At 39.4% G+C, this 12321-nt stretch overlaps 1 protein-coding gene across 1 annotated transcript in view; it reads right to left on the reverse strand.

Moving 5' to 3' along the window:
- Positions 1-12321, reverse strand: part of SH3TC2 (SH3 domain and tetratricopeptide repeats 2) — a 42836-nt gene that overhangs the window by 25180 nt on the left and 5335 nt on the right. The window contains exons 2-7 of the mRNA XM_070937365.1: positions 10906-11022; positions 5309-5413; positions 3600-3727; positions 2224-2329; positions 1744-1887; positions 777-975 (exon numbers count right to left, since the gene is read on the reverse strand). Coding sequence (XP_070793466.1) covers positions 777-975; positions 1744-1887; positions 2224-2329; positions 3600-3727; positions 5309-5413; positions 10906-11022 — 799 coding nt within the window. The remainder of the gene's footprint in view (positions 1-776; positions 976-1743; positions 1888-2223; positions 2330-3599; positions 3728-5308; positions 5414-10905; positions 11023-12321) is intronic.

Below are 12321 nucleotides of genomic sequence, written 5' to 3' on the forward strand. Positions count from 1 at the left end.
TATTGTCAGTCAGGGAAGCCAAAGCAAATCTAGAGAAGATTGTCTAGGCATAAAGGTAATGTTATGTAGAAAGAATATTGATTTGACCTTCCAATACAGCTTGTACATACATTTTGACAGACATGATTTTTAAAAAGCTTGTCAGCACTCTTAAATCTGGCACACTGAATCTTCATTTGGCCAATATGACAAAGTGTGTAACTGAAGAGCCAAAAAAATTCCCATTAAAGAAACAAATATACATCTTTGTATACAAATCACATTTGGTAACCCTTCTAATGAGAACATTATTGCAAAAGCTATAAGTGAATTAGAGGCTGAAAATAAGATTTTAAGGACACATGACAAACAGCAGCCAATTCTAATCAAAGTTAGAAAATGCTATTTTGCTTGAAGTAGTACAAGTGAACCCAGCATTTTCACAGCACAAGAACATGCCCATTTTGTTGGATCTGTTGGGATGTGGAGATGAAATCAGGAAGAGGTGGTCCTTCACATAACCCAGCCCTATGCCATGGAGGGCTTTTGCCAAGAACCATGAATGACATATGGAATTACTTAAGAGCAATTTCCTTCATTGTTCTTCATCTACAGACGGAATCTTGCCAGACTAAAGCAACTATCTGCTTAACTACAGATATACTCAGGGAAAAGCTAGGGAAAAGCTATTTTAACCCTCTTGCCACCAACCACATTTTCCAAGCGCCACTAGCCCTTTATCCTTTGCTTACAGAACAACTGCTGGATGTAAACATGGCAACAAACAATCTACTTACTGGTAAAAAGGATGGGGCAGTGGCTCTATAGTTGTGACATGTATCAGTCCCCTCTGATCGGTCAACAATGACGTCCCTTCCCACTTAGTTTCATGTCCAATGTCTTTCACATGGACTAATTCATTCTTGAAGAGCTTTAAATCTTCTTCTTCCTCCTCCTCTGCAGGGACGGTGAGTGTTGCTCTGGCAAAAAAATTGCCTACGGACAGAAGGAGGAAAAGAGAAAGAAACAACATGAGTTCTGCAAATAATGTGGCAGTATCTACTTTCCTAAGAACGCTTGCACATTTTTAGCTCTCTAAAAGTTCTATTCCAGGTCATTTCAATTTCCATGTAATACCAGGATTATGCTGACAGTCTAACACAAGCAATTTTTTTTCTGTCATGACGCTGCCACCATGAAACTATCTGCTAGTATAGGATTCCCTTCAAAAAGATTTCAGAGGCTTTCTTCTTTGCAAGAATATCTCATATAGTTCAATGTCACTTTAACACAGTTATTGAATGGTTCAAAGTATTTTTCCTCACTGTAGTCTAACAGTTCAATGTTTCCCAATAGTTTAAAATGTTTTTTTAAGTGCAAAAAAGGAAGGGGGGGGGAAGTAGAAAGAAAATTACATACAGAAGATGTCTGCAATGACTAAGGATCAGAAACACTTTGTTTCAGCTGAAGGAAATTATTTATAAACACTTAATTCCTCCACCCTTTGCCTAGCCATAGCTCAGGATTAGTACCAGACAGTTCTCTGCTGCTGGAAGGGTCCCCTGACATTGGAAGTAAATGTGTAGATGCTATTTGTTACCAGAATACGTTTATTTGAACGTGCATAGATTTATCCTCCAATCCAATATTTTCTTGCATATCTTTCTCACACATCCGTCTTCCTCGTCATATTGGAGACCTACTTTACAGTGAAACAGCATTGGGGATGGGGGGTGGGGTTGGATTCTGTCTCAGAGTTCTTACCTTCCTGGAGGAGGAGACCCAGATACATGGTGGTCATGCAGTCCTCATCAACAGTGACAGTGATCTCAGTATCATCTACTTGAGCACAGTTCAACCAGTACTCAGGACTGAAGAGAAGGTGTTCCAGGCAGCAACCCACATATCCTATTTCATCATACCAAAGGAAGAATGAAAACCTGCGTTGTGCTTTCCGCAAAGATCAAAGCAGTATTTATTTATTATTACAGACCAACATTTAACCGAAATTGTCAGCCATTCTATAGAGTCACATTAACAACAGAGCATGTGTTTTTCCAGTGCCTGAATTACAGAGACATTCCTATCATATTAAACTAGTTTTTGAAAAGAAAATTATAAGTGGTTCATGTTTTGCACTGTTTTGCACATGTTTTGCCTTAACACTATGGCCAATATATTTTATGTTCCCACAACTGCCCTTCTGATGGAATGCCAGTCATTTGTCAATGGAATGTGATTTACCAAGTGCCAAATAAGTGGAAAACTTCCAGATTTCTTCCACAGTTCTGAAGGAAAGCAGAAAGCGATTCTCCTGTGCCTGGATGCATGCCAGCCTGGCTGACAGCTCCTGCAAAAAGACAGAAAATGAGAAGATTCAACTATTATAAAAGATTAGCATCAGTAGTGGATTTCAAAAATTTTTACTACCGGTTCTGTGGGTGTGGATTGGTGGGCGTGGCAGGGGAAGGTTACTGCAAAATTCTCATTTCCTCCCGATCAGATGGGACTTGGGAGGCAGAGAATAGATGGGAGTGGGGCCACTCAGAATTTTTACTACTGGTTCTCCAAACTACTCAAAATTTCCGCTACCAGTTCTCCAGAACTGGTCAGAACCTTCTGAAATCCACCTCTGATTAGCATATACCTTATCGTATTTTTTGCAAATTATAGACATGACATTTGGAACTAGGAACTTTAAACAAGGTGTGAGTTACCCTGGGACAATGAAATCTAATCAAGAATTAAGGATTCATTCTTAAATATGGGGTCTAAAATAAGCTACAGAGTGAAACCTGATCAGATCCATGTGCTAACCAGCTGTATCTTTTTCAAAATATGGCATTCTATTCTCCTATTTTTCCATCATCCCTGTTCCCAAAACATAGCATTTTGTAGTCAGTCCGTTGAGTATGATCCCTTGGTTGGTTTTTACTCAAACAGCTTATATTTCCTTCAGTTTTGTCCTGCATCCAAAACCCTTCCAAGGAGCTTTACTACAACTACAGATCAGTACTGTAGGAATGAGTGGGTTATGCATACTTAAGATGTTAAGGCATGTTGATAAAATCATCCTAAAACATTTAAATTATCTAGATTAAAATTTCCACGGGCATGAAGTACACATCTGTAATTTGGGCCTAATGCAGTTTTAGCCTAGCTATGACACATTTAAATTATTTTGAGGCAGAGAGGAAAAGGCTATGTGTGTGAGTGTATGTGTGTTTATACATAGCATTTGATTTTATAGGTCAGAGGCTTGTTGATAGTTTGATTTCCACATTTTACTGCACTAGTAATGCCACTTAGCAATAAATAATAAATGGAGATGGTAACATTCCAGCCTCTGGTGGGGCTATGCAGCCATGCAAAACAATATGAGCAGATGCCATACAGCTGTATAACAACATATGCTTTGCATGTAGTTCAATCTTCAGTATTTCCAATTAAAGGTATTGTAGGCAGTACATCAGCAAAAGATCGTACTTAAGATTCTGAGGAACTGTTACTTCATTATTGGCAAGATGACCAGAGGTCTGATTCACAGTTTTGTTTTGTTTTTTTCAAAAAGTTACAGAAATACAGTTTTCTTTGAAAAAGAATAGTAATAACCACTTTACCTTGAAAACAGCACAAACATCTTTATCGTCATTTTCCAGGGCCCATAATTTCTTTCTTGCTACCTCTTGTAGCTGCAGATTGAGATCCTGTGCAGAACGACTCTTGACAGAAAATGAGAGAGAAATTGCTTCAAGAAAAAGAGAAAGACGGGAAATTAAATGGGAGAAAATGAATACATTTTAAACTTTTTCTTACTTCTGTCCTTTTGAATAGATAAGGACTCTAGAATGCTCATCACTGGAAGGCCTATTTTTTTTTAAAAAAACTATAACTGTAGTTGTAGCTGCATAACAATACATTCCACCTCACTAGTTTTAAATGATGCAAGAAAACAGAAGCAGGAAACCTATCCTCCTCTAGAGATTCTTAAAAAGAAAAGGTTTGGTTGGCATCCAGCTAAAAGACAGTTTCTGAAGATTACAAAAGGTACCATTTAAAACACTTAGAAGGTATCAGATTGGTTATCCCTGCACTAGGTGACATAATTATAGTTGGAAAGCAGTAAACCACACGTTTTCTGAATAGTTTTTATTCCAGAGCTATAATTGCACTCAACAATGAACTAAAGGGCCACCATCAGTGAGCTGTTGGACAGCATTACTTGGTCTGTTGTGTGGATGTTTGGGTGGTTTAGGGGTGGGGAATTGTGGTGGATGGGTGTGTTTTGGGGATTGCTATGTGTGTTGGACCTGGTCTTTGAGTGTTAAGTGAATTTTGTTGTATGTGTATATTGTGTATACATGTACAATGACAATAAAGTTTTAAAAAATAAAAAATAAACATCTGCAGGTGCAGCAGTTGAAATAGCAACTGGGTTTCATGATGATTCTGGGAAGGGATGCTAAGAAGGTATGGGTTACATCTGTTGCTGTTGGTCTTTCGTTTCAGAGAAGATTCACACACAAACAGAAAAGGTCTCAACAGGCAAAAGGTGGCATTGTTGATTTGCCTAGCAAGTCTAAGAGGAACTCATAGAATAAGATGCTTGCCAAGTTCTGCCTAATATAGCAAAGTCTCCTTTGCTAACTCTTCCCAAACTAACTCAATAACTCCTTTTCCATCCAGACTTCTTGTTTCCTCCACCATTTATTGTTACTGCAATCTATTAAAAGGGATTAACGTAATTCTAAAATCAGTTGTTTCACCCTTAAGATTTAAGTCAGAGCACTTCATTTCCCCCAAATTTTTTCCATCATTGAGAATTTATTTTAGCACATATCTTTTCTCTATGGCTGACTTCATAACAAATTATGGCAGGGAAAACAGTAGTTATCTGAGAATGTTTCAGAGTGGGAGCTTGTTTGTTTTGGTTAGAAAGCCCTATACTTGTAAATTAAATCTGAATAGGTTCTACACACAAACATGCAAACACTTTGAATACTGTTTTACTGTTGGCAAGGTGTCAGCTGATATAAGAAATTGGCACATCATTTGATCAACCTTGATGCCTTTCGCACTGACATCTGGAATGACAGATTAGCTGTCAAAAATTTTACTCTCCTTCACTCCTTCCATTTTCATAGATTAATCTTTGACACTGCTAATAGCAATATGATGTAAAGAACAGTAGTGCTCATTTCAAAGAAATGAAATTCAATTACCCCTCCCTTCCTTCCTTCCTTCCTTCCTTCCTTCCTTCCTTCCTTCCTTCCTTCCTTCCTTCTTTCCTTCCTTCCCAACATAAAATAGCAATTAGACAAAAACTTACCATTTGGGAACCCTTCCCCTACTGCCAGTGACACGGACTCAGTTTCCAGAGTGCCCTCTCCTATCTGTGCAGGATGACTTCCTGGATCCAGTTCTTTGGGGTTACCTGATAAGTCACCATGCAGGCAGAAGGACTACTGTCAACTTTTTTTAGAGGAAGTAAAGTAAGGCTGTAATGAAGGGGAACACGGGAATATAAAGGGAGCTGCTAAGCACTGACAAATGGATGGACAATCAAGTCCAAGGATGTCGACTGAGTAAAAGAAGCTCCCTGGTGACTCAGAAATCTTTTCCACACTTACAGTCTAAACTGGGACTGAACATTGAACCTTATATTCCCAAAATAAATCTATTATACCATTTAGTATTGGGGTAGCATTGGTATGACCTCTACCAAGGCAGAGAAGCTAAGAGTATTCCAACTCTCACCCCATTTCCCAGACAGCCACTTTTAACTTTGCTTTCCTCATCGATTCCCACATTTTACATTTTTCTACACTTACTATTTTGAAAAATCCTCTTTGATACTCTACATTTCTTCAGATGAATAGGATAAATATTGAAAATGAGGTGCAAGAGAGAATGGAATTTTGAGAATGGGCAGGATTGTTTTAAAGGCTTAAAGACAAAACGGTAGTGTAATACCACCACTTTAATTATTATCATGATCTAAGGAATGTTGATTCTATCTCTTCAGAGCTTTAAAACAATGCTACCTATTTTCATGACTACTTTTCACCTGTTTCCCTCCCAACTAAAAATACCTCATTCATGAGTATTTTATCTCATGAAGTGGATGAGACCCATGAAATTTTATGGGTAATAAAATTAGTTAATCTTTAAAGAGCTGGGCTGAGAAAGAGAAGGTGGCCCAAAGTCACCTGGCTGGTTTTTCATGCCTAAAGAGAGACTAGGACTCACAGCCTCCTGGTTTTTAAGACAGCACTTTCACCACTACACCAGGTGAGCTCTCGTTTTATTTGAGTTTTATTTCAGTTTCCCATTTCTCTGGTTATTGTAATGTTGCTCTTGAAAGATTAAGTAAATCAAAATATTTATGGTGATATGGAGTCTGAGAACAGTTATATATTTGTGTATCATTTAGTGCAGATGAAAATTCACGTTTAAATATACATTTTGAGATTATCCCCAGATTTATATTAAACTAGAATGTGGGTAAAAACTTATGGAAGAAATGTAACTCTAAACACATTTACATATCCTTTGCCCCTTGTCAGTTCAATTGAAGGAGTTATATAGTGTCCATCACTTGGAATAAAATAAAATATCTAGGATATTCATTCCTTAATAAATGCATTAATCAACTTTGCAATAAAAATTATTGTAAAGATATGATGTACCAGAAGTAATTTTGATATTTTGTGACAGTTTATTCTAACCTGCCTTGAATCTTGGAGGTGAACTCAAAATGTTACTGATAAAACAAAGCAGAACATGTTACTTTAAAAAAGCCTTGATTGAATGAGAGATCCTTGAGATTATTTTACTATATAATAACAGGTATCACTAAGATGTCTCTAGAACAGGGGTGTCAAACTTGATTCCGCTGAGGGCTGCATCAGGGTTGTGTTTGACCTCAGAGGGCCAAGGTGGGCATGGCCAGATCGATGTCACTCATGTCGTGGGTGCCTGTGGTAGCCCGAGTGCTCTGCCAGTGAAAACAGTTTCCCGAGCTCCGTTTTCGGCTGCGACAGCTTCCTGCAATTCTCTGCCAGTGAAAACAGAGCTTGGGAAGGCTGCGGGCGGCCCTCCCGAGCTTTGTTTTTGCTGACAGAGGCACTGCAGGCCGGTCCTTTGCTTTTTCCAGGGTGGCTCTGCGGGCCAGATCTAAGCACCCCACAGGCAGGATCCGCCCCCCTGGCCTTGAGTTTGACATCCTTGCTCTAGAATAACATTAATCTTTTTGGAGCCTCTCAACTAGAGTCTGCAGAAACTGCCTTGGAGAAAAGGAGTGTCAGGATGCTGCTGTTCTTGAAGAAAAGCAGCTGTTTTACCACAATTGTATGCTTAATTTTGTGGGGAAGCTAAAATAACCTATAATAGCTATAAAGTGAAAAATCCAGCCAGGTTCATATAGCAATCATAGCCATAAAGCTCCTAGAATGAGGAAATGTAGGCAGTAATTATATTATTGAAGATTAAGCAGGGGTGAAATGCTACCGGTTCGGGCCGGTTTGCCTGAACTGGTAGTAAAAAATGCTACTGGTTTGCCGAACCAGTAGTAAAAAATGTAAAAATAAATTGATCAGCTGAGCGACGCAGGATCATTGGAACTTTAAAAAAAAAATTAGCATTTTTTTACTACCGGTTCTGGTGAATAGGTAGTAAAAATGCTTTAAAAAAGAAAAAAAAGAGGTTCCCACGATCACAGCTGTGCCACATGATTGCTGGAGCCTTTTTTTTTTTTACTTTATGGTTATGGGAGCGACATAGCGTTCCCATGTAACACCTTTCCTGCGTGAGCTGCACTGGCTCCCGGTGGTCTTCCGGGTGCGCTTCAAGGTATTGGTTACCACCTTTAGAGCACTCCATGGCTCAGGACCTGGATACCTACGAGACCGCCTTCTGCCACTGGTAGCCTCTCACTGGCCAGTACGCTCCCACAGAGAGGGGCTCCTCAGGGTGCCATCAGCCAAACAGTGTCGACTGGTGGCCCCCAGGGGGAGAGCCTTCTCTGTGGGGGCACTTGCCCTTTGGAATGAACTCCCCCCGGAGATACGGAGGATCCCGGATTTACGCACCTTCCGCCGCGCCCTCAAGACTTTTTTATTTCAACAAGCTGGGCTGTCTTAACTCTTTTTAATTGTTTAATTTTAATTTGTTTTTTAAAAAAGGGGTATTTTAATTAGTATGGGCCAAATTTATTTAATACGTTTTAAATTGTTTTTAAATTTTATATTGTATGTGTTTTATCTTGGCTGTTCACCACCCTGAGTCCTTCGGGAGTAGGGCAGTATATAAATCTAAATAAACTGAAACTGAAACTGAAACTGAAACTTTTTTAAAACATTTTTTACTACCTATTCACCCGAGCTGGTAGTAAAAAATGCTTTTAAAAAGTTTTTTAAAAGGTTCCCACGCACGCCAGAGCTGATCATCCCCCCCCTCGCTGTTCTACTTACCTTCCTAAGCCTCCTTTTGGTGCGCACTACGCATGCATGCATACAATGCACGTTTGGCACGTGGCACGCATGCGCAGCCAGCGAACCGGTAGTAAACCGGTTCAGATTTCACCACTGAGATTAAGGCCCCTTTTTTCAAAAACCACAATGCAGTTTCCCAACTGTTCTAATTGTCTAATAAGGTTTAAAAGTCTGGAATACATCAATAGCTGACAAAGGCTTCAAAACTGCCAAGATACAGTATATAGGTTGTAAACAATGGCAGGTTCACTTAAATTTTCCCCTCTTCATTGTCAGCTGTGCTAATCCATCTATAAACATAAAATGTGATTTGATTTATACTGAAGTATAAACTCTACTGGAGTTCCAAGTGAAAAATAATGGTTTCTTTGAAGTTTATTAAGCATGTTGTATTGTTTAAAAAAATAAGTCTCCTATGGCATTTTGCTTTTTCTTGTAGTTTCTCTATGTAGGGTTGAATTTTAAATCCCCAACAAGCACTTCAAATAGCGCAAAGGCAGATCTTGTAACAGAGACCCCATAGCCATGTCCTTCACTTTATTTGTTATAATAAAATATTTTTTTCTCAAAAAGGAAAGAAGTGACAAGCCAGATTTTATACGGTAACCATATTTTGCAGAGTTACTGTAAATCCAAATAACTCTAGCGTTTATCACACTAATCTCATCCTTATGATGGGTGCAGGCACTTTGCTAATTGAAGTCATGCTGCACCAAGGACTGTGAGAAATGATGGCTCCTAGAACATAAATATTTACCATATAGCCACAGCAATAACATATTTTACATAGTAGGAAATGGCTCCAACTTGCCATTGAACTTTGATTAACTCAGGGATAAGGAATCTTTCTTTGCCATCAGAGCTAGAACGCCTAGGAGTACATTGTGAGCAGAGGTGGGTTTCAGCAGATTCTGACCAGTTCTGGAGAACCGGTAGCAGAAATTTTGAGTAGTTTGGAGAACCGGCAGTAAAAATTCTGACTGGCCCCGCCCCCATCTATTCTCTGCCTCCCAAGTCCCACTGATCGGGAGGAAATGGGGATTTTGTAATATCCTTCCCCTGCCACACCCATCAAGCCATGCCCACCAAGCCACATCCACAGAACCGGTAGAAAAAAAAATTTGAAACCCACCCATTGTGAGATTATGGTAACAACAACCTGGTTGAAGATTCAAAGTCTACTCGTCTAACCTTTTCTCTTACATACATATATACCTGCCCCATTTATACTATACGCCGCCAGACAGTTCTCTCTTTATCCCTGCTATAGCAATGAAAAAGGACCTGCTCCGTCAGGAACCATCTCTTCAAAGCACTTCAAGCACCTTTAAGAGGCAGTTGCATTTATCTCTCCTTCTCCCTGATGGGAAATTGAAGGCCTGAAAAACCTCCATGTGGCACCTTGATTTGGTTGCTTCTGGGAGAAACAATTTGTTTCTCCCTTCTACCTCTTCTCTGAGATAGAAATTTAAGAATCTTGGGGGTTCTTGCCTCCTTTCCATAGAAATAATTAAACCAGATAAACTACTTAGATTCAGGGCTAACATGTACAGGTAGTCCTTGGCTTATGACCGGCCACTTAGCAGCTGTTTAAAAATTTCAATGAACTCTGAAAAAGTTACTCATCCAGATTTCAACTTCCAACAGCTGCCACCCTCTCCAAACACATGACTGCATTTTGGGCGTTCAGCAACCAGCCCTTATTTACAGCTGTTTGCAGCATCCTGTGATCACATGACCACAACTTGCAATGTTCTTGCCAGATAGCGAACAATGAGTTTGCTTAACGACTGCCAGGTTAGCTTTGCTATCTCCATGTTTGATTAACGACTGCCACATAAAAGGTTGTAAAATTGGGTATTGGGCAGGGATGAAATTCAGTAGGTTCTGATAGGTTCTGAGTACTGGTAGCAGAAATTTTGAGTAGTTCGGAGAACCGGCAAATACCACCTCTGGCTGGCCCCAGAGTGGGGTGGGAATGGAGATTTTGCAGTATCCTTCCCCCAGGAGTGGGGAGGGAATGGAGATTTTGCAGTATCCTTCACCTGCCACGCCCACCAAGCCACGCCCACAGAACTGTTAGTAAAAAAAAATGGATTTCACCACTGATATGGGGACATGATAGCCCGTTTAACAAGCATCACAACTTACAACTCTAATTGCAAGCTCAATTATAGTTGTAAATTGAAGATTACCAGTATGCCAATAAATGCTTTACTCTTTTCTAAAGGTTGCCTTTTCTTTCGATACTCAATTATCTTTGAAATAAATCCTGAAGTTCATTTTACTGTGCAGATTCTACCTACTGGCTCAGCTTTACCCCTACAGGCCAAGCTATACTTGATAGTCCCAACACAGTAACCCACCCAACCATACCCACAGTTTCAAAGCTGAAAATAAGATTGTGGTGTTTTTTTTAAAAAAAAAAATGCACCTGATGCCATCTTCTTCTCTGGGAAGCATCTTTCTGAAGTTTCAGCTTGACAATGCTGCAGACTTGACCAAGTGGCCAGGAGTACAGATTGGATAGAAGATGATTTTGACTCTGCACCTGGAAAATGCATGGAGCAAATGAGATACAAATTAAACCAATATTGTTAATGCTAACTGATGTATTTTGCTACTCCAAAAACAAAGAAAACAAAGAAATCAGGTCCTTTTCACAATTTTTGCAATCGTGCTGAAAGTTCAGAAATATATCTCTGTTAAGTATAGTTACTTAATTATTTTAGTTCAAACTGCCCAGAAATGGGGAACTAAATGTTTAAATAAGTGAACTGAAACTAGTTCCACTGTTTGCATAAATTATTTTATTTATTTATTTAGTTTGTCAAACATGTATGAGAAAACAAGTATAAGTATGAACATAACATAGAAACATGTAAGTATAAACAGGTATAAGCATATACATAATAAATGAGTATAAATAAATGGGAACAGTAGGTCAGGGACGGTAGGCATGTTGGTGCGCTTATGCACGCCCCCTAAAATTATACTAAATGTTCAGCATCTTATTTTAAAATAACAGCATCTTATAATATTTCCATAAGAACAGGATTGCAGAGCACCCTGAGTATCAATTTACTCTTTGAGCATCAATACAGTGACAGAAATTTGGGGAGCAAACAGGGCGGGCTACATTTTTGCACTGATATCAGCCTAATGGATGATTCTCATTTCTCACACACTGGGTTATTTTACACTTGATCTGGAATAAATCAGAACTAGATGTGAGTGGGCAATCTGACCCTCCAGTTTATTTCCATTGTATGTACAGATGTCCTTGAATTAAGCTTGATGTCTTATAATTATACCTAAGCAGTTTTTTCCCCTAGCATTATAGAACTAATTTCCTACTGCCTTCTTCCAGCTATTTTTCAAACTTCTTGAGCCAGTCAATATCTCTGGACTACCCAGGTAATCCCCAATCTTAAATACTAACTTTGCTTAATTTATGAAATCATGAAAGTCAGTTAGATGCTGCCAGTTGCATTCCCTTAATCCTTCATCTCTGGTCATATTGACTGTAGTTTATAAAAACTGCAGCCCAAAAGATCTGGAAAATAACAGAATAGACCCATGATGGCAAACGTATAGCACACGTGCCCGAAGTGGCACATGGAGCCATGTCGCCTGGCAATATGGCGTCGCCCGCTCCTCTTCCGGGTTTCGGGTGCGCATGCACGTGCGATGATCAGCTGGCCTTTTTGCATGCGGCAATGCTGGAAAGTAGAAGATCTTCTATCTGGGCTTCCATTTTCCTGTGTGAGTATGTGTGCCAGAAACCTGGAAGAGCAGCTGGCTGAAACCGGAAGTTCAGTAGCTGAAACCGGAAGTTCATTTTTGGGCA

Source organism: Pituophis catenifer, unplaced genomic scaffold, assembly GCF_029215685.1.
Source record: "Pituophis catenifer annectens isolate HBS135680 unplaced genomic scaffold, rPitCat1.0.hap2 SCAF_2, whole genome shotgun sequence".
NCBI classification, from domain to species: Eukaryota; Metazoa; Chordata; class Lepidosauria; order Squamata; family Colubridae; genus Pituophis; species Pituophis catenifer.